Here is a 21,974-nt window from a genome sequence, read left to right on the forward strand (position 1 = left end):
TAACATATCGCCTTTTTGTATTTACAGATATCATGGTCATGGTTTCTGGTTTCTGGAGCTCAACCTTAGTCAAGAGCCCCGCAAACCAATGCAACCCTTGGTATCCTTGATCATTTGTTTTATAAACAATCCAGTGGTTCTTAGGTATCTCAATTCCTTTACAGTATTAGCACGTATGAATTAGGAAAATCCAATACAAAGCTGGGGCTCCAACGCTTGAGTCAGGCTTATTACGCCTATTCACTAACCTAATTCTAATATTTGCAAAAAAACAATGGCGCTACAACCTTTGAGGTTTTAGATGTAGATTTATGTATCTGTTTCGTGATCATTTCTAATAGGCAAGTTAATGCGCCCGATTTTGGATCTAAGTGCTGGTTTTCGCACGATGTTTTCATTCACCGTACGTGTGAGTGTAAAATGCTCACAGAAATTAGTACACCTAACTCGAACCAATGCAATAACAAGACGTATAATACAGCCATTAGAAATACGACCTTAAATCAATGGAAAAAGTATAATTTTCTGAAATATATTAATTTAAAAAGTGGTTTTAACAACAAAATCCAGGCAAAGGTAAATTCATGTTACTTACGCATATTGATCAATAGGCAGTGGAGTCAAAGAGTCTCCATAATGTTGGAAAATCCTTTTCAAATTTTGTTCTCGTCTCGCCAAAGTTGCACTAGATGGCGCTTCTATCAATTTTCCAAACACTGGGTGTATGTGAGTTCGGAAATCTGGTTGGAAAAAATATAGATTAAATAAAAAACCGATGTTTTGCTACATATACGAACAATCTTAATATATAAAACAAAGTCCGGTAAGTTTGAACACTTTATAACTCGAAAACTGCTTTCACGTTATTTGATATGTTATATGTGTTAAAAGTAAACAAGAAAAACCCAACACAAAATATTTGGGGGTTTAGTAACTGTCAAATATTTAATTTTCATCCGTAGATATGAAACTCTTTCCTTAAAACAAAGAACTTATTTATACAAAGGAAAAGATATATCGACAATATTCGTATAAACTATATATATAAAAACGAATCGCTATTTCCCTTGGTAACGGCATCACGCGTAAACGGCTGGAAAGAAAAAATAGACTATCTATATATACTCAAATATGTTAACTTTTTATACAGATGATTGTGAAAGGGTATTGAAATAACATATTACATCTCGGAACAAACAAAAGTAACAATTCAAACTATTTGCACCGTTTAACAGTCCTTGTACTCAATAACTATTACTAACAGATTTCTTATCTATATATATATATAAATGAATCCCTATTTCCCTTGGTCACAACATAACGCGTGAACGGCTCGACCGATTTTGCTAATTTGTTTTTTGTTGTGTTTGTTATTGTCAGGAGAAGGTTAGGAAGGAAGGAAGAAAATATAAGAAAATTGCGCGGAAAATTTAAGAATACCTAACCCACCGTATTAAGTAATCATGACAGTTGTTACGACAGCAATTTTTCTACAGTGCATAGCGCTTTTACCAATCTTTTTTCATGTAAGCTTATGGGGTTTGACATAACATTGACAGAATGCGTGCTGCAAATATAATAAGAGAATGTAAGAAAAATGAATATCGTTTAAATGTCTATGTCTATGTAAAATAAATGCTTCGATCGGAGTTATTATATTGATAAAATACATATAAAATAATTGTTTGTGGCATTAATCTTGAAAATCCATGTTTTTCACATGGCCAGTTATATGCCGTGTTGGAATACCAACAAAACTATTTAAATACGCTCCAGAAAAACAAACAAAGAATGTTGTATATCATAAAGCATTTTTAGTTAATTATATCAATTCATAGTTAAGACAGGGCAACGTCGGATCCGCTAGTAACGTATAATTTTTTTGACTAATATCTGTAATGAACAAGGATTGACAGGTTGCCAAATGATTAAGCATACGTTCAGAAACATACTGTACTATTGTAACGCAGGATTATTGCAATTCGGTGATAGGAGTGAATATAATTGAATTTTAAATTGAGAGAAATGATATATATATTGTATTTTTGTATTACTTTCTTTAAATCATTAATTAAATTAAGTGTCGGTACGAAGTTTGACGAGTCAGCTAACATATAACCAATAGGATATTTTACAGTATTGTTAAAACCATATCATTTTTATTATTAAACCTATACAAATGTTTTAATTCAGTAAAGTATAAAAAAAAATCAAACTGAATTTATCATTGCTTCAATTTCTTTGATGGTCGTACTCATAAAACTCTCTCATAAAATTCTATATAACATCGCATATATAAAACGAAATCCGTCCGTTTGTGGTTGGTTTATCTGTTATTCGTATCATTTCGTATCATTTTTATTTCAAACTGCACTCATATACACATATATACATTAGAACGTGTTAGATCAATTCAAGAAATGTCAGATGTCAAATGTCAAGCGTCAATAAAGACGATATAATTAATCTTGCGTTTGGATAATTAATACGGCAGTTAATGTTTTTACATAAGTATGATTAACGGGAGATTTTGTTTTACTTGTTTGTGTAATGTTGGGGCTTATCTCAAATAATTTAAAACATCTCTCTTCTCCATACATACAACCGCGAATTCTATTCAATGTATTTTTTTTCAACACATTTTATTTAACTAACCTACTAATCTCTATAGTTTAATATAAACATCGCGCTCTCAAAATTTTCATAGAAAATGTAATTGTCACTATACAAGATTAACTTTTTGCTTTTACGTTTCATACTTAGGATAAGATTCAGAAATGAGCAAAATCAATAATTTTCCTTCATATTTGTATTCAGATAGGCTTGAAACTTAGGCTTAGTTTGCCAAAAGAAGCTGCAAAAATGGCGCCTACAAACGGACAGTGTTATTAAAAATACATATAATGTATGACATTGATAAATCAGTTTACTCTTCGTTTTAAATGACAGTAGATGATATTTATATATAAATAGGTTTTATATGGCTTCACAGATTAATAAAACTTCTCTGTCACATCAAAAACAATAGAACATCGGTGAAGTATGACAGGAAGAACATTTGAAAATACGATGTTCAGTTTAATTTTTCATAACAATATAAAATTATAACCATTTATCTACTTATTGTATTCTAAATTTAACTGATCTTCCAAATTCCGATCCAGATTCCAATCCAATAAAATAAATATAATAACACAGTTCCTTACTTTTTTGCATGGCCAACGCACAAACAGTGCAGGCCAAGTAAGGGAAAAAGCTCTACTTACAATTACGACTCTGAACACAGTCTAAGCGCGACCATGACCAACAAATCCACTACAATTTTGACATTCGAGAGTCATACTCAGCGCCGATCTTGACTTGATCTTACACTTAGAAATCCTCTTTCTTTAAAGGACACAAAATGTTCATATATAAATCTTGCATTCGTAAAAAAAAGGTTGTGTCTATTCAGTACATCATTTTTATTGGAATCCCGCTGGCCCTGACAGCTCGGATCGGGCGGTTTGGCGAGCGTAGATCTGACGGAAATAGGCTTTTCCCGCGACTAGCACAACTGATAAGGGTGTCCACAACTTACATTATATAATTTGGCATCAAATCATTTATAATGGCTATATTATTTATGTAATAATCTTTGGAAAAACCTACCTAACCTAACATACTAATATATTGCTTTTTTTTTAAGACAGTAGACACTCCAGCTAAGTAGAAGTTAGAGAATTATAACTGGATAAATTCAAAACTCTCGTTAACGTAAGTCAATAAATTATAAATTAGACTATTTTTTCAATAATCCTAATCCTAGGGATTGATTTGCTCCAGTTCAAACAATTTGTATGACTCAAAACTTGGCGATTAAAAAGTTGCGGAGAGTCTCTTGCCAGTTCTTCTAGCCCGCTCTATGCCCTTCACTTGCGAACTGGTTGTAAATGTAAATTGAGAATTAATTTAATATATTTTCTGTTGGCGTTAATAAGTGTACTTGTTTACCTATATGAATAAAGTTATTTTGAGTTTGATTGAGAGCTCAAAAGTGCGAAGCTAGTCTTTCATCTTAATATATTTACATTATTAATAATATATATTTTTTTTATCTATAACTTTGTTTAAATATAAACATTAAAGACCCGCAAACAAATCTCTCAATTATAATAATAAGTTTTCCTTGTAATATCAATCTAAGAATGTTTTGAATATTTGACTTTCCCTAACCCTCAAATGGGTCATTTCACTGATACGAATAATCTTTTGGGATTCCCAATCACTGGAACTCGAAACCACATCCACGAACTACTACGAAACTTTAGGCCTTTAAATCCAGCGTAGACTGGATCAAAATCAAAGTCATTTATTCATCTAGGTACAACTTGTAACACTTATGCAAGTCAATTAACGCTATCTCACTATCTTATAGCGGCATTAGTTAGTTATCATCTAAGTATATATTCTTGAAGTGTATAATATCTTTTTTATTAGGGTTTCCTTGATCTAAGGTTTAAGCTTGTGTAGAAGTTTGATTACATGATCTGGAATATATATCTGTATACATTTCCCCATAAATGAGTAAGCATTTTTAAGAATACTGAAAGGTAGAAAATCAAGTCTTTTCTTAATTCTTGTGTTTAAATTGTGACAGACACTGAGCTTTAAAAATGTATTTATGTTTTTTATAAACGTACATATTATTTTCATTTGATAATTGCGTAGGCAAGTATTATTACTTGGGGAATCGAACTTACATACAAAAAAAATCGAATAATGTAAATCATTCTCGACTCACTGAAACTCGTGTTCACTACACACAAAAAGTTTCATCAAAATCTGCCCAGCCGTTTAAGATTTTAATTACGAACACATGCACAGAAAATTTATAATATACTAGCTATTTATTTGCAAAATAATAACCTAGTTACCGACTGCCGCGCCATCAGCTTAGAATTATATACATAAAGATAACAATTATTTAAATACAATTTTGAAAAGAAATAAAAGCTATATCATACCTATTGTTTTGTCCTCTTCTTCGCTCCCTAAAATGCCGTCTGAAAAAATACAATCTTTATACATTATCGCTTTAATAAACCGTAATGTGTCAAATCAACAATCACACAAATCAGTTTACTTTTTTAATTGATATAACACACGATACAATAAACAACCTTGGAGCAGTGTTGGCCTAGTGACTTTAGCGTGCTACTCTAATCCCTGAGGTCACAGGTTCGATCCGTTTAAAGTGTTTTCTTAATGTGTAAAAGCTATGTTAACAAAAGACACATATATATTAAACACAAAATCGACTTAAAATCACACTAATATTACTACCGTGTAATGCTTGCAAAGGAACCGTGATTAAATTTTAAATGGCAAGGTGCCTTTATATTGCGGAAGAGTAAACCATATGTTTTAAAAATATTATAATTAACTGTTATTGTTATGATAATTATGATAAATATGGCACTTGTATGACTTTTTTTATTTGAAGTGAAACTTCTTTAGGCGCATAAGGGTAAATCATTTACGGAAGAAACGCAATAATAATAATATTAGCGTCACAAAGATGTGGAGCGTTTTTGTCGAAGAAAAGAAAAAGAGCGATTGAGAGAGTGAGAAAGGGTAACGTAGCGTAGCCATGGAGCGAGAATAGAACGAGAGTAGATTCTATTTCTACAACATATTTAGATAATGTTGAAACAGGAACTTATATTGCATATTTTACTTATCATAATGCTATAGTCACAACAATACCAATAGAAATCGCGTCCAATAATGTAAATATCGAAGAAACAAAAGAATATAAATAACTTGTATTAATTTTCGACACTTTTACTATATTAATGACAATTAAATTCATTAAATTCCGCCAGTTGCCCTCCTTTTGATTTAATTATGTTAATTTTTATTTTTATTTTGTAGTGTAACGAAGTGTAAATAAAATAAAATAAATAAATTCCTAACATATCTTCCTTTTTCCTCCCTTTAATTCTCGGAAATCTTAAGCTTAAGATTTGTATAACGCACGCACTTTTATTAATTAATCCAAATGTACTACTTTCTTTGCAAATAAAGAATTTATAACGAATTAGTATCATATTTATAATCATCCAGCTTTCTAGAACTTTTGAAATCGGTCCATTAGTTTTAAGTGTTCTCGTTACAAACATATAAATTTACTCTTTAAAGGAAGGCTTACCATCATCATCAATCGAAGAGTCCTTTTGCACTCTAACAGGAAAATTGTAATGCCGCTGTTTCGCAGAGTTGAACGTGGCATCATATATCGTTTCTGTAACACGTACAAATAGTCACTGAAAGAAGTTTATCCTCATTAATACATACACGTCACCTTCACGAGAAAAAAAATTACAAACAAAAAGTAATATATCTGTGGACATAGATCAGGCAACGATAAGTAAATTTTTGATTTATTAATATTTGTCCTGCGTGAAATTGCATTTATCATATTCTGAGCTATGGACACAGATATACACACGAGCTCACCCAGCATACACACCACACTTTTACATTATCACACAACACAGCCGAATTAGGTATGACGTATTTAAAAATTCTTATTGATGTTCTCTCGTAAATATTTGAACCTGTTTGTATATATTATGTATTCCATCTTTGGCTATATGTTTATAATTTAATTTCATTGTATTTAATATATGATAGCTGCAGAAATACGAAATAAATAAATATATATCACGCCACCGTCGCCACGCTAATGCAATAATAACGTATTATTGAATTAGAGTCCATCTACCACAAAAACTTTGCGTATTCGAAACAGGTCCTTCCCGTCAGGAGGCAAGCTGTTGTAATGACTCGCTACGAAATAATATATCGATATACCCGATAAGCCGAAGCAAGGGAACTTTGGAAGGGGTTTAAGGCCTATCCCTGTCATAGGGTTCCTATACAAAAGACTAAAGTATTTGTATCATATTATCTAATTGTAACATTTTTGTAAATACAATGCTTTATAATAATAAGACGTATAGATACCGGCAAACATCTTGAACAAATGTCCTTGCCTGCGCAGAAACGATTTTTAGGTATCACTGGGAGGGGTTTGGGAGGGGGGCGTCGAAAGAGTGACGTATCGATCGCGTGATTGGTAAATCAGTTGACGTTTGTGTTCCGCGCTGTGTACGATGCGCAAACTTTCCCCCTCTCCCTTGTTTAACGCTCAAGAAGTTTGCCGGTATCTGTACAACATATGCAAAGCGTGTCAGCGTATACGGCGTATACATTTCTTCAGACGCGTAACCTAATACGTAAAAATGATGACCAAACGAGTATGACGTCACAACAGAAATACGTTTTTAATTATCTATCTCCATTACAAGCTATCACAAAGGGTTATCACAGAGACGAGACTTATCTCGAATTCCTAATTCCCATATGTCAAAAATGTATAAAATTTTGACACACATGAACAAATGTTCGTTTCCTAATTATTTGTTATAATCTTATTTTGAATGTTTTATTACATTATTGATTTTCGGTTACCTGTTAAGACAAGATTGTGATTTTGTAAATTAAAAATAAGCTTCTGTGTTAATCTTAAGATTCAGAGAACGTAAATTATAGTCCGGGCTAAGCCGAGTTGCAGCATACTTGGGGAAATGCATTGCGTATATAGTTGTGACTCGCGATTGTGCATACCTGCTAAAACCCAAGGCGCAACCAACAATCGAGATCTAGAATATGCGCTCAGTTCTATCGTTATCAGTTTTAAGTGCTTAATTTTGACATATAGCCATAGCCAAGTCTTAGTTCTGAGTCCATCCTTAATAAACATACACATTGAATACTTTAAAACTAAGTTTAATTTTTATATATATATAATTCTACTGAATGTGTATGTCACTGAACTGTTAAACTGCTGGACGGATTTGAATAAATTTTGAATGCGTTGGCGTCCTGGATGGTTGAAATTTATAAATCAGCCCGGCAGATGGCGATGTCGATAACAAGGTTATTTATATAAACAGCTGTGTATAAAACTTCTGTGCATTTGTTTGTAATTAAACTCATAAACGGCTGGACAGATTTTGATAAAAAATTTTGTTCAAGTGGAGTTGAGAATAATTTATATTATAAGATTTTGTATATAAGACGTGTGTACAGGTCCACATCTGTCAGATCCAGTTTAATATAATTTAATTTTTATCTAATTACCTTATGCAATATAGTCATAAAAGTTGTACAGAAGTCTATATATATATATACAAGTCAAAAAGACTGTAAGAACTTACTTATTTCACTCTCATAATCATTCCATATTTCTTCAATTTTCTCAATAGACCGTTCACTTATCGCCCCTTGTATAGGACTATAGATAGTGCTCTTCAAAGTTTTCAACACATTTGTATCATATACAGGGTTGCCTTTTTTGTCTATCCGTTTATTTATATACAGCCAATGTAGAGCTTGAATGGCTGCCTTTTCTGCGGCTTGTCGTTTTGATATTGATATTCTGAAAGTGTTAATTGGTATGAAACGAATCTCCTACATGCTTTAGTTACCGTTAAATATTTAAGTGTACCCTACATATGTTTGGGATACTGATTTTATTATGTCATAGTAGTCTAGATTTTAGACACTTCATTCATAATATCAATGGAGTAAATATTGCTTGTAGGTAATTTATTCATGAATATTATTTTACAAGGCACGAATTTTCCTAAATCAACACAACACACACACAGAAATGTATCAATCTAGGCTATAATTACGATTCAATTGTTACCCTTCAAACTTAATCTTTTCCGGCCACACAAAAGAATAAGCACAGGTCCAGTCATTGTGTGTTGGCTTCTTTTTTGACCCTTTTGGAGCAACATTAGCTTGCTTATAATGTATTTCAAATACTTTCTCTGGTGTCTTAGCAGTTAATTCATTTAAAGTTACTCTAGGGTGTGTAAATAGCTGACGTATATTATTTAACTCTGAAAGAAAAAACATTTTTGTATGAAGACCTAGACATAAAAGCTTATTAAAATAATATTTGAGTTATATGAAGAACTATTTTACCAACCCCACAGATGGATATTTTTTGAATCTGTTCACTCTTTTAGATTGTCTCTTTTTATTACTAATTATATATACTATTATACTAATAAATAGAATATATCCCGAATAATTTAATCCCTATCTTTATGGTGATTTCATTAAGTGGAATACAAAACAGGTTTACTCTTATATCAGATATATGAATTAGTCCTAATATAGGTTATTATATTTATTAAATATATTATTTTACTAATTATTTAATATACATATGATTTCTACTATCAAAAACCAAATAATTAAGACACACTCATATGTTAAACAAATTTAATGTCACCATTATTAAGCCTCGAGGAAATCAAATAATATACCTTTTTCCCTTTGGGTATTTTCATCCTGAATTTTATCATCAGCATGGGAATAACATTTCAAATGCAGTAAATAGGAAAATGTGGGTAATCGATTATTCAAGGTAAATTTTGACTTTATGTTATGACACCTAAGACCTGAAAATTGTATATACAATATAGAGGTATTGTTAATACTTTTGACTATAATTTATAGAATTTTTTTGTTAAATTATATGATGCAAAATATAAACAATAGTATAAGCAGTGAAACAAACAGGCATAAAATAATAAGTAACTGTATAAAAGTTTATAACTACAACTAAAACATTGTTCCAATTGGGTTAAGACATAATATTATGTTGAGGTAATTATTTAATTTTATTATAGTTCCTCTATATTAATGTTCATTGAGTATATAGTTGTTACCTTAATGACTATAAGGTTAATATTATATATAATATTATAATGCTAACATTGCATCATACATCAACATACATAATATGAAAAAACTGTTTAAAAATATAGCATACTGCACAAGTTTTTAAAATATCTGAAATGTACACTCTTAATTCCAGATATTTACAATGCACTACAGACAGATGTTTTAGAAGTATAGGTTAGAATTATAATACTTACTGTGATAGTTATTTATTCCAACTGTTATATTTAAATTGTTACATCTATATCCTACAACGTTTAAGCTTCTGCATAGCCTTACTCTAGGTAATAATAAACTTTTGGGAAACATTTCTATCTTCTATAAAATTATAATAAAAGTCACTTTACACTGAGTCACTTCATCGCTATTTGTTATAGTTTTTAAATTTTTAGTTCAAGGGCTGGATCTATAGTTGTTTGTAATTCGTTAGATTAATATTCTTTGGCATGAATCATATATGGATATATTTATATTAAATTAAATCTACTCAGAGTAATCTCAAACTTATGTATAACATTTTATTTCCAATTTCCCTCATTCTTTTTTTTTTTTTTTTTCCCTTTCTTGGTCCCTCATTCTTAAAGCTGAAAGCTGTTCATTGTAAAAATGATTTTGTCAGATGTCAGCTGTCATTTGCCCTTTTGACAGTACTAAATAGTAAATAGATAATTAACCATTGAAATGTTTAAAACTTCGTCGACTCTACAGCGATCGAACATGCTGTTTTCCTCAATGTTGAACTAATATTATACATAAATATTTAGTAAGCGTATGGATGCGTTGTTTTTTCTAGGTAGGTTATGGCTGCCGTAAAATATTGTTACTTTATTACACAGCTATCACCAGTCGCGCTTTGACAAAGATAATGGAGATCTCCTTGTCTTAGTTTTAATCCTTATCCTACGTCAGCCTTATACTTTTTAGAGATACATATTTTAATATCTTATGATTTTCCTTTAATTTTTGGTCATGACTAATTTGTAGTTATTATGAGAATTACGTACCTATTCAAGATTACGATACATTTTTAATGGAATAATGTTAGCACCATCAGTTATAACTTATAACCTTGATGTTATAACTATAAGTATGCAACCACAATATTACGCAACTGGGATTGAAACAATTACGGTCTGACAGATTAATTTGTATACAATACACTACAATGATATGTGTTTGAGATGCTTTTGTTATCAATATAATGGAACTTCATGAAAAGGTATATTTATCATTATTTTATTACATAAGTAAAAAATGAGGTTGTCTCAGTTTAAATTATATGACAAAATATTACCATAAAATTATTCTGCAATTAAGGTTAAATACCTCTCGAGCCTGAAACAGTAATAAACTGTTATACTCATTGTTATTTTAATGACATACCTACTTTATTTTTGATAAGGCAATAATAGTAGATAAACATTCTATTTGTCGCAAAACACATAATACTTATTCCTATTATTTTGAAGAATATTTTTTTTTTGCATGCTAAAAATTAAAAAGTCAATGAAATGGTCGTATTCTTTATTTTGTGTAGGAATCAATACAACCTTGACAGGTCAATGCTGCTTAAGAAGGTTGGCAGATAATTACTCATTCAACACTGACTATAACAACCGAAACAGGAAAACAAATACGGTTTACTTTTACGAGTACCTATTAACAAAAAACTTGTTTTATAAAAACACACTCATACAAAATAGTCTTTATCAAAAGTAATTAAAACACAGACGGCTTAGAGTAAATGCCGCTAAATATCACAGTTTCTGTTGCTTTCTCCATAATAAAGTACAGGAAAGGCCTGTTTGCATTAAAACGTGGGGTTGATATCCTATCGGCAAAATATGCGCTAGTCTCAGCAGAGGCAACGGTACCTGATTCTGTGACCTCTATATCAGCTTTATGTACAATGGCCGATACGTATATAGTCTCTGGCGAAATGCGATCAAAACTAGCCTTGTTTTGGTCAAATATATCCACAACACCCATCTTAATCAGAGGCCCGTTCATAACAACATTTGTACTTATTTTGAACCTTGGTAACTTTATATCAACGTCTTCTAAACCAAAGTTATCTACATCCTCTTGCAATCTGGTAAAGATTTCAGAAAAAGTTACAGTTTGGAACTGTTGATACACATCATACACTTTAACTTTTGGGTACGGCAGGACAACTAACATAACATATTTCCCCTCTTTCCCATACGGTAATTCCATAACGAGTGATTTCAACTCTTTTATATTAGAGAATGGAAGTCGGCCTCGCTGATACATCATGTTAACTCGGCCAATTTCTTTATTGTCTTCATTGAAGAATTTCTCCTCAGATGTGTCCGTTTCATTGAATGGTGACTGCCACAGACCCCTGAAAGTTATGGCGTTTGTCAAAATCAATCTTGAATTTGCGAAGTCATCTGATGTCAGGACGTTGGATACTTTTGCACCGGAATTGCTGATTAAAGCGTTGGCTGTCTGTGCGGCTGCACTTGGGTCCTTAAAATTTAGATTCCTTATCATAGCATTAAAGTCATTTGTCATAACACTTTGGAATTCTGGATAAATATGAAAATCTCTATCCACAAACATGAAATTCTTGCTAGCGAGCTGTACATCTGACGACGTGGGATTTAACACCGACTCGGTCAAGTTTGCGTAACCATTTATTATTGCCTTTTGATTTCTCGGCAAAAAAAGAGCGTGCGATATTTGTGTCTTGCTCTTTCCACTCGCACCTAAAGCGATACCAGTTAATAATGTCCAAATACCAAACGGCGAGATCACAATGTGTCCATTTGTCTCCAATTGTGTGAATTGCAATAATTCTAAACTAAAGTTCCTGGCTCTCCCACTGAATTCTGAAGCGGCGTATGAGCACGCGTAACAAAAAGTCAGTATCACAATTATTTTCATTTTCTATGTGTCGTCTCTACGACATCGAGGAAGTAACTGAGGTCTGAGTGGATTGGCCGGTTCTACCGAGGTTGATATACAATATATGTTATTATTATTAGTGAAGTGGGCATGACAGAGCTTGAATATAAAAATATTACTCGTTAATAATAACTTAACGACGAATTGATGCAATTTACAAATCGTTTAAAAATGATTTTGTTAATTAGAGTGTATAACTCTATAAAGTAAGGAAATATTGAAATTATCTGAATTTTTTTATATTTTTTTATATTTTTTTATATTTTTTTTTATATTAACAATATATTTTACAATAATTTTTTTTTTTACATTAACAAGTTACATCCGTATTAAATTTCTTATTCAATACATTAAATTTATAAATTGGCGTCACAACGTTCGTCCAAACAAATAACCGTGATGGGTATTTCCCAGTCATTTATATTTGACTGTGATAAAAAGTAACTGTTGATAAAATTAATTGTTATTTTATTCATACTTTTATATAACTTATGAGCGGTGTTGTCCTTGTGGCTTCAGCGTGTGGCTCTCATCCCTGAGGTCGTATGTTCGATCTCCGGCTGTACACCAATGTACTTTCTTTCTATGTAAGCATTCGCTCCAACTGTGAAGGAAACCATCGTGACGAAACTGGCTTGCTTTAGAAAAAAAGGTTGACTATGTGTGTCAGGTACAGGAGGCTGACCACTACTTACTTACGTACTTGCCTTTTAGCTTGACTATAGATGATTTGTTGATCAAGAAAGAGATTCAGAAATCGGACGCCCAGACCTTGTAGTTGTAGCGTTGTAGCGCCACTGATTTATTTTATTTTTATCATAACGTTGGCACAAAATAGTTTTAAAGTTAATTAAGTAACGAACGGACCTATTTAATATTACTTATACCATAACTTCTCTTAGCAAGATTCAAACTCAAACTCAAAATAATTTTATTTTTATTAGGGGTAAACAAGTACACAGAACAAGAACGCCAGAAAAGAAGTTAAATTAATTGTAAATTTACATTTACAACCATTTCGCAAGTCAAGGGCGTAGAGCGGGTAAGAAGAACTGGCAAGAAACTTTCCGCAACTCTTTAATCGCCAAGTATATACTCATACAAATTGTTTGAACTAGAGCAAATCAATCCCAAGGATTAAGATCATTTACGTTTAATGAGGGCTTTGAATTTATTTAGTGATAATTCTCTAGTTTCGCTTAGGAGTTTTTTGTAAAAACAAATACAATTTCCATATGAGGAGTGGTTAATCTTCTGGACCCTGGTTGGTCGTACATTTAAATTAGTTCTGCTTCGAATATTATACTGTTGAAAGTCACCATTTGTTTTAAAATCTTTTATATTTTTTGTACACACAACCAGGCTTCAAGAATATATTGACCATTGTTTCAGTAATACTTAGAATTTTTAACTAAACAGCGTTTTTTATTATTTTTATTTAAATACTATAAAGATTTGTAGTAATAAAGCTTCTCAAAAACGACTTATTGGTAGTCTGATGTATGGTGTATACTAGTCAAAAGCATTGTAGATGTTCTACTTCTATAGTAACAGAAGTTGTTGTAAATGTTCCTAACGTAAAAAAAATAAACACACTTTTAGTACTTCTATATAAGAAACCTAATGTCTTATCTTTTTATTACAACGTGATTATACTAGAACATCCAGACAAGGGCTGTTTCAAGGATATGACTTATGATAACCTTCGTGGGACCTGGGATGCGGCTCGCTTTATTACTATTTTTTTTTAGAATTTACCACTCGTTTTCTGCAGAGATTTTATGATATGAATAATTAAATATATCACGAATACTTATATGTAGTAATGTTACAGGTAAAGTACTCCGCGCTTGCATAAACATACAAATATAGATTATTTTTGTTAATTTTTAAATTAATAACATACATTATAAACACGTAAAAACCGTAACCTGACGAAACATATAGTGGCTTTATTTAATTTCGTTTAACGGAAATCCCAAAGTGAAAGTAGAACACTTTCTTTAAAATACAGTTTATTTCTGAACGAAACAAAAGTTAACAATAATTGTATTTCATTTGTCCAATAAATTAAGTCTATGTTCTTATAATGACCTAATTACGTGAGAAACACGTTAACATTCCGGATGTCAATATTACGAACTCGTATAGTTTAATTAGTAGACTTGAATATATTGTAGACATTACACAGACAGAATTACTTAATGTAATGGTAGACAAATCAATAAGTTATATTTGCCACTACACTTGGGTTTTCTATGACTCACCAAGGAGTAGGTACGATAAAGCGCATTCGATCTTCATTGTACTAAAAATAAAGTACCGCCAATATACGTGCACAGTAACTCACATATTTAAACAAACGCAGCACTCATGAGCCTCCTTAAGCTTTTACCAGTCTTTAATTAACAATTAACTTTAGTTTCGTAAAACTTTTCGTAGACAAAGGTAAACAGAATCCTGAAACATATATCAGAAATATATAATATTTCTCACAATTGGCCAAGTTAACGTACTAACAAAAACTTTCGTGCCTGAAGGTGTGCATGGGCAAATTGTATTAAACGAATTTAAGTATATAACATTGCAAAGGCGTTAAAGATGAATTTAAATGGAGTTTAAACAAATATTGTATTTTTTAATGTTTATATATTTTATTTCTACACACTTCTTCTTAACTACGACAAAAATAATTTTGTTAAAAATTAAAAACAAATCTATCGGATGGTTCATTCAATTCAGAATCATGAAATTAGACTTCTCGTTATCAGTATTTACGATGATAACTATAAACGTAATAACATTTATTGTATTAATAGACGTATAGTAAGTATACGAAGCAGAAGAAGCAGAGTTATAATTATGTTACTTAAAATATTGTTTTAGAATTACAGCTTAGTACATGAATATATTTATAATCTAAGTATGCCCAGGTGCATAAATAACGTTTCCATCTCAATTCTCATTGTTGATTGTGTTACGACTTACGATACCTTAGTTTTTAGTTAAAGTCTCTGTCAGCTGTATATAACGAGTTTTGCAGTTGAGTTTGTGCAACATAATTATTATCTCCATTAGGTTAATTTTTGCATCGTTTGAGTTGGATGGTATATAAATATACCTAATAGCGCCTGTTACCACAGATATACAGAAAGTCCGATTTTATAAAATGATATTTAATAATGATTCATTAATCTTGAAATTTAACTATTGAAGTAATTCATGTACCTGTTATATTTGTAAAAACACTGTATACAGTGCACACAAATTTCGCAGTTCCCCATTTCTTAATAAATAATACGATTCTCGCGGTTGTGTGACCGCATACAAACTGGTTTTATCACTCGGCAGTCGGCACTCGACGTTGGTTTTTCCCATTACGTTTCATATTTCTATAGATGTTAAACGTTTATAAACGTTGTACATATAAAAGTGCTTTACTCGTCATTTGTATTGGCTGTATGGGAAACATACCGTAGTGTATATACTTTATTAGTTTAATTTTAAAATAAATGATAACCAAAATGCATTTATCGTTATGTGTTTTCGTACTTTGTGTGTGCAGTGGTTACACTTTACATCTTATACCAAAACCTAGTAACAATATTAGATTATCTGAAAGAATCGGCAACTTTTCAGTGGAATTAATTGACCGGACCTTAACCCAAACACCTACTTCTAATGTTGTTATATCTCCAATAACCATATGGACTGTACTTGCTGTAATTGCTGAAGGATCTGCCAACAATACCTTAAAGGAAGTGTGTAATACGTTGAGAATAGTTCCTGAAAACTTAAGAAACGTAAGGGAAAGCTTTAAAAGTATAGAAAAGTACCTAATAGTGAAGACGACCACAGTTGATTTAAACAAGTTCAATATTTTGTTTGTGGATAAATGTGTTAGTCCTACACGGAAATTCGAATTAGTTGCAAGAGACTATAATGTATCATTTGCTTCACTTAATTTTTCGGAGCCATATAAAACAGCTAACTATGTTAACAGTAAAGTGTACAACTTTACCCAGGGCAAAATATCAGACTTGATTTCAGGTGATGACTTAATAAATAGTCACATGATCCTTACAAGTGCCTTACATTTTAAAGGGCAGTGGACATTTAAATTTAATAAATCAGCCACAACAAAAGCTCCATTCTTTGACAACCAAGGAAATGTAATAGGACAAGTTAATATGATGTACAATCGTCAAATATTACCATTTGCAAACTTTAAGGATCTTAAAGCAAGAATAATTGAATTACCTTATGGTAAAGAAAACCGTCTTTCAATGCTGGTTATGTTGCCATACCAAAATGTTACTGTTAATGAAATGTTTCTGAATCTTAACCGAATGTCATTAGACCATATTCTTGCTAGCTTAGCAAAGTCTTTGAATGAATTTCCTGAAGACGAAATAGATATTTATTTGCCCCGCTTTAAAGTTGAAACCAGCTTAGATTTGACTGATACACTTAAAAGTATGGGTATAAAAGATTTGTTTGATAGCTCACTATCAAACTTGAAGAATATGGTGAAAATACCATCATTTGTGTCAAAGGTTGCCCATAAAGCAGTGATTGAGGTAACAGAGGAAGGAACTAGTGCAGCAGCAGCTGCTGCAGCAGCATTTAGCTATCGAATTGGTGTTACAAAGTTTGAAACAAATAGACCTTTTGGGTATATGATTGTGGAAAAAACTACTAACACTATACCATTTGCCGGTTCATACAATATGCCTGAATTGTATGAGTCATAATTATGTAGCGTAGTTCTAAAGACCTTGATGACATTTTACCTTGCACTCACATGTGACATTTTTCCTCAAAGCAGTGTTTATTATTCCTCTATATTTACTATAAAACTATATTTATCTCTTCATATACACATTCCTGATTAACTTCTGTCATTAATAAATAAAATGTTCTATTAGTTAGTTATTTGGACAGGTAATATGCTTTAATTAAGTATTTAAATTGCTTAAAATGTTTTATGATCTGTATAGTTTTCTTTACTGTACTGTGTGTGGATGAATTTGTGTTTTGTACATATTATATGTGTGTTTGTAGAATTGTATGCTAGTGGATTTTAACAATAATTATGTAAATATAATAGTCCTTTTAGTTTATTGTTAATGAAATGATTGATTTATTGTTATAATTGTTTATTATTTATTTAGATGTAATTTAATAGTTACTAACATGGCCAGGCCATGTATGACAAGTAAGGCCACATTTTGTACAAAGAAATTGAAATATAAATGAATTATCTTATGAATTGTTTTTGTTGTAATCATGGACTAACTCTTTATCATCTTGCCACCTGCGGGTTATACATTAAACAAGTTATAATGAGTGACATACTAGCCAGTGGTTGAAATTACTTTGACTAAGCAGAAGTTGACTACACAGCGGTCAGGATGCTATAATTTATACAACCACCGGGTAATTAGTCTGCCCATTCATTCGGAATGTTTTTATTGTGACGGGGCCAAACGGGCCAAATTCACCTGATGAAACAGCCGCCCATTGACATTCACATTCCCAGAAGGCCCACAAATGCGTTCAAGTGCCGGCCTTTTAAATACTATTACGCTCTGAACTGGCCGCTGGTTCCACATAGTGGTGGTGCGCGGCAAAAACTGCCTTAAGAAACACTCGCTAACTAAGAGTAAAAATGGGAATCGAAACTAAGCGTTAAGTACGACTCCAGTATTTCAAAACGTATTGGACTTAACTAGTGGAAGTCAAAGTAGATATGCAGTTTCGTGTCAAATCCAATTAATTTTTTATATATAGAAAGCGTTGATACGACTACAAGTTCCCTAAGTCAAAGCGTAATATTATATCTGTACCTGCACTAATGAACATCATGTTTTTTTTGTTTTGAATAAAACCTATAAATTAATTAACTGATTATAAAAATATTTTACCTATAATGGTTAATATACCAAAAAAAAACCAATATGTATGTTAATTGCTATCTGACCTCTAAATACTGCATTAATCGTGTCTGTTTTTTAGAAATAACGCAATATATACATATTTAAATTCGATATGTCGTTGAAGAAATGCATTCAAATGTATCTAAAAAAAGAAATACAATGTCACATCGTTTTTGGCATACATTGCGCTAAGTTAATTCTTGGCCAAGAAATATAAACACATATACGTACCTAGGCTAAAAGTCATAAGTTGAGATGTAGCCCTAAGCAACGAATTCAGACGTATTTCAAGGTTTATGCTGCACTATTCTCCAAACCATCTTCATAAACACTAAGTACTAACTAATAACCATACTTGAGAATTTTTCCAAAATCTTTTCTGTTGTAAGAGATATTAGCTGTCGAAATATTCCATAAATTTTATGATATGCTTTCGTACGTATAATGACCATAAACACCTTAACTTCTAAACGTTGTCCAAGTGTTTGATTTTCAACAAAGTCGTCAAATGTAGTGGAGCCGCTAAAATGGTCGTACTTCGTATTTCGCTTGATTCGTCTTCATGTTTGTCGCTGGTCTTGTTCACAGTTGGTCATAGCTTTGGCTCTTGCCTGAATATTTGAAAATGAGGATCGCATTAATTGGATGTAGCCATATAATGATTCATAAGAAGTGTATCCCATATTAACTAACTTAAAACTAGTGTGTAAGCTTTTTTACGGCAGTCCGCTTTTTGATCCACATTATTGAAAATGTCTTCCAAAAACTTGCTTAATAGTAATAAAACCCCATAAATGTGCCTTCGTTGCATCAGTTCGGGCTGACTACCTCTTGTCCGATACTCGTTTCAAAATTTGAATTTTTGAAGTAAAACCTTTAAGTGAGTTCGTAAAAAGACCCAATCGAAATTTAGAGGCAGAAAAAATGTATGGAGGTTTTCAATGAAATCGGAGAAAAGTAATGTTTCCGTACAACTGTCTGCCAAATTAGCTTAGCAACCAAATTCGGCGTACTTATTTATTTTCCTAATTCCGGCATGTAAGCCGATATATTTCCCAGTCATGTTGCTGGCACTATCGTAGCTTTGTCCACGACAATCTTTGAAATCAATGCCTCTTTCACTTAAGAAATCTAGTAAAGTTTGAGCGAGTTGTTCAGCAGTATGACCTTCCATGTCCAAGAATTTAACAAATCTTTCCACTGGTCCAGATGGCAGAACTTAGCGCACAATCAGAGTCAGTCGGTAGTATACGCATCTTTTTATTTCCCAAATATTAGGTCTTTACATATGAAATTGGCGTTTTGTCGTACTGGCCACTTTGACCTCAAATACCTCCTCTTTGATTAAGAATTTCAAATTAAAATTTGTACAGCTATTTACTCGTGAATTTGTGCTTCGATGACCGTCATTCATTTGTTTTTTTTCTGTTTGCGTCACTCATTTTACAAAATGGAAAACTTAAAGTATCGCATTATTTACGGGTACGAGTTCCGCCGTGGCACTAGTGCTGCGGAAACGATTCGAAGGGTGAATTATGTGTATGGCGGTCATGTTGCAAAAGAAAACACACTTTGTTTTTGGTTCCAATGTTTTCGTTCTGGAAATTTCGACCTGCAGAACAAGCCCCGTGGACGGCCTGAGACCCAAGTTGATAATGAAGTATTGAAGGCTATTGTGGAAGCGGATCCATCGCAAACCACGTCCGAATTAGTTGCAGACTGCGGTGTTAGTGATAAAACTGTTTTGATTCACTTGAAGCAAATTGGGAAGAAAGGTGGGTACCTCACAAATTGACTGAAGCAAACCGGCAAACGCGCGTCGACTGCTGCGTTACATTACTGAACCGGCACAATAATGAAGGTATTTTAAACCGAATTATTACCTGTGATGAAAAATGGATTCTTTACGATAATCGGAAGCGCTCAGCGCTTCCGATGGTTGGATCCTGGCCAGCCAGCCAAATCCTGCCCCAAGCGAAAATTAACCCCAAGAAAGTTACTTGTAAGCGTTTGGTGGACTAGTGCCGGTATTGTTCATTGCAGTTTTCTCAAATCTGGCCAGACTATTACGGCTGATGTCTATTGTCAGCAATTGCAAACCATGATGGAAAAGCTAGCGGCTTAACAACCTAGGCTGGTCAATCTCTCCACGCCACTGCTACTTCACGACAACGCTAGACCACACACTGCACAACAGACGGCTACCAAATTAGAAGAGCTTCAATTGGAATGTCTAAGACATCCTCCGTACCCCCCGGACCTTGCTCCAACAGATTACCATTTTTTTCGAAATTTGGACAACTTCTTGCAAGGGAAAAAATTTAACACTGATGGGGCAGTCCAAATCACCCTCACAGATTTTATTGATTCGAGTTTTTTTAGTGAAGGGATCAATGAACTACGTATGAGATGGCAAAAGTGCATAGAAAACAATGGTTCATACTTTGATTAATTAAATATATTATATTTAAAAATATTCGACTTTTTGTTCCTCCCATACATAACGCCAATTTCATATGTAATTGGCGCTAATAATTTAATAATTTTATCAAATCACCTAATAATTTGATCAAGACACTTGCGAGCTCTGTGGCATCGAGTGTCGATGGGCGGCAGTATAACTTAACATAACGTGAGCCTCTTACCGGTTTGCCCCTGTTCTATGAGAAAAAAAAAGGTATTTCAGCTGCTGAAGATATATACAACTTTTCGACCTTAGCCACTTTTGGCCTTTGGGCTGACCAGTTACTCGTAACATGGGTGTGTCAAATAATTCTAGTTGTAAATTATCCTTCTATTTACGTAGTCAATTAATTTATGTCTGATGTAGATTTTATAACTAACATATTTAAGGAAGCTGATGAGATGACAACTTCCGCAGCAAATCAAATACTTATATATGTTTTTTACTTTAGTTCTGTAATGCTAAATTTAGCCTCATTATATAAATCACCTTTAATAACGTTCAGTTATGTAACGACGGAAGTCAAGGTGATACTGGTGGCATTTCGTTATATCTCGACGTCCGATGAAAAAAACTCAGCCGCAGATATAAATCCAAAAATAAAACAACAGAGTGTCCTCCCTTTAATAGAGACTGTAAGTATGTATGTGTGTGTGTGTGTGTAATGATAAATGCTGCAGGTGATGCAGAGTGACAACATCTCTACGCCAAGGCATGTAGCCGCTCGGAAAGTCATTAGTGTTGTTGGTAACAAGATAACAATTATTCCGTGGTACATGGTACATGTGCTATCACATTATATATTTTTTAGGTCCTTAGAGGCAAAATAT

At 32.5% G+C, this 21,974-nt stretch overlaps 3 protein-coding genes across 3 annotated transcripts in view; 1 reads left to right on the forward strand and 2 right to left on the reverse strand.

The window, feature by feature from the left end:
* The window catches only part of LOC123710794 (ATP-dependent RNA helicase DHX30-like), a 36,738-nt gene extending 26,387 nt beyond the window's left edge, over positions 1-10,351 (reverse strand). Inside the window, exons 1-7 of the mRNA XM_045663008.1 lie at positions 10,008-10,351; positions 9,393-9,527; positions 8,762-8,960; positions 8,268-8,488; positions 6,194-6,286; positions 5,007-5,045; positions 596-740 (exon numbers count right to left, since the gene is read on the reverse strand). Coding sequence (XP_045518964.1) covers positions 596-740; positions 5,007-5,045; positions 6,194-6,286; positions 8,268-8,488; positions 8,762-8,960; positions 9,393-9,527; positions 10,008-10,119 — 944 coding nt within the window. The 5' untranslated portion in view covers positions 10,120-10,351. The remainder of the gene's footprint in view (positions 1-595; positions 741-5,006; positions 5,046-6,193; positions 6,287-8,267; positions 8,489-8,761; positions 8,961-9,392; positions 9,528-10,007) is intronic.
* Positions 10,352-11,317: 966 nt separating this feature from the next.
* LOC123710797 (serine protease inhibitor 77Ba-like) lies at positions 11,318-12,769 on the reverse strand. Its single transcript, XM_045663010.1, has one exon. It carries the CDS (start codon positions 12,718-12,720, stop codon positions 11,530-11,532), a length of 1,191 nt encoding a protein of 396 aa, XP_045518966.1. The 5' UTR covers positions 12,721-12,769; the 3' UTR covers positions 11,318-11,529.
* Positions 12,770-16,066: 3,297 nt separating this feature from the next.
* Positions 16,067-18,009, forward strand: LOC123710796 (serine protease inhibitor 77Ba-like). The gene has a single exon (XM_045663009.1). It carries the CDS (start codon positions 16,254-16,256, stop codon positions 17,493-17,495), a length of 1,242 nt encoding a protein of 413 aa, XP_045518965.1. The 5' UTR covers positions 16,067-16,253; the 3' UTR covers positions 17,496-18,009.
* The last annotated feature ends 3,965 nt before the right edge of the window (positions 18,010-21,974 follow it).

Source organism: Pieris brassicae, chromosome 6, assembly GCF_905147105.1.
Source record: "Pieris brassicae chromosome 6, ilPieBrab1.1, whole genome shotgun sequence".
Classification (NCBI taxonomy): Eukaryota; Metazoa; Arthropoda; class Insecta; order Lepidoptera; family Pieridae; genus Pieris; species Pieris brassicae.

What these genes read in the sequence shown, in the direction of transcription:
- LOC123710797 (XM_045663010.1), bottom strand. Translation starts at nt 12,720, where the DNA reads ATGAAAATAATTGTGATACTGACTTTTTGTTACGCGTGCTCATACGCC.
- LOC123710796 (XM_045663009.1), top strand. Translation starts at nt 16,254, where the DNA reads ATGATAACCAAAATGCATTTATCGTTATGTGTTTTCGTACTTTGTGTG.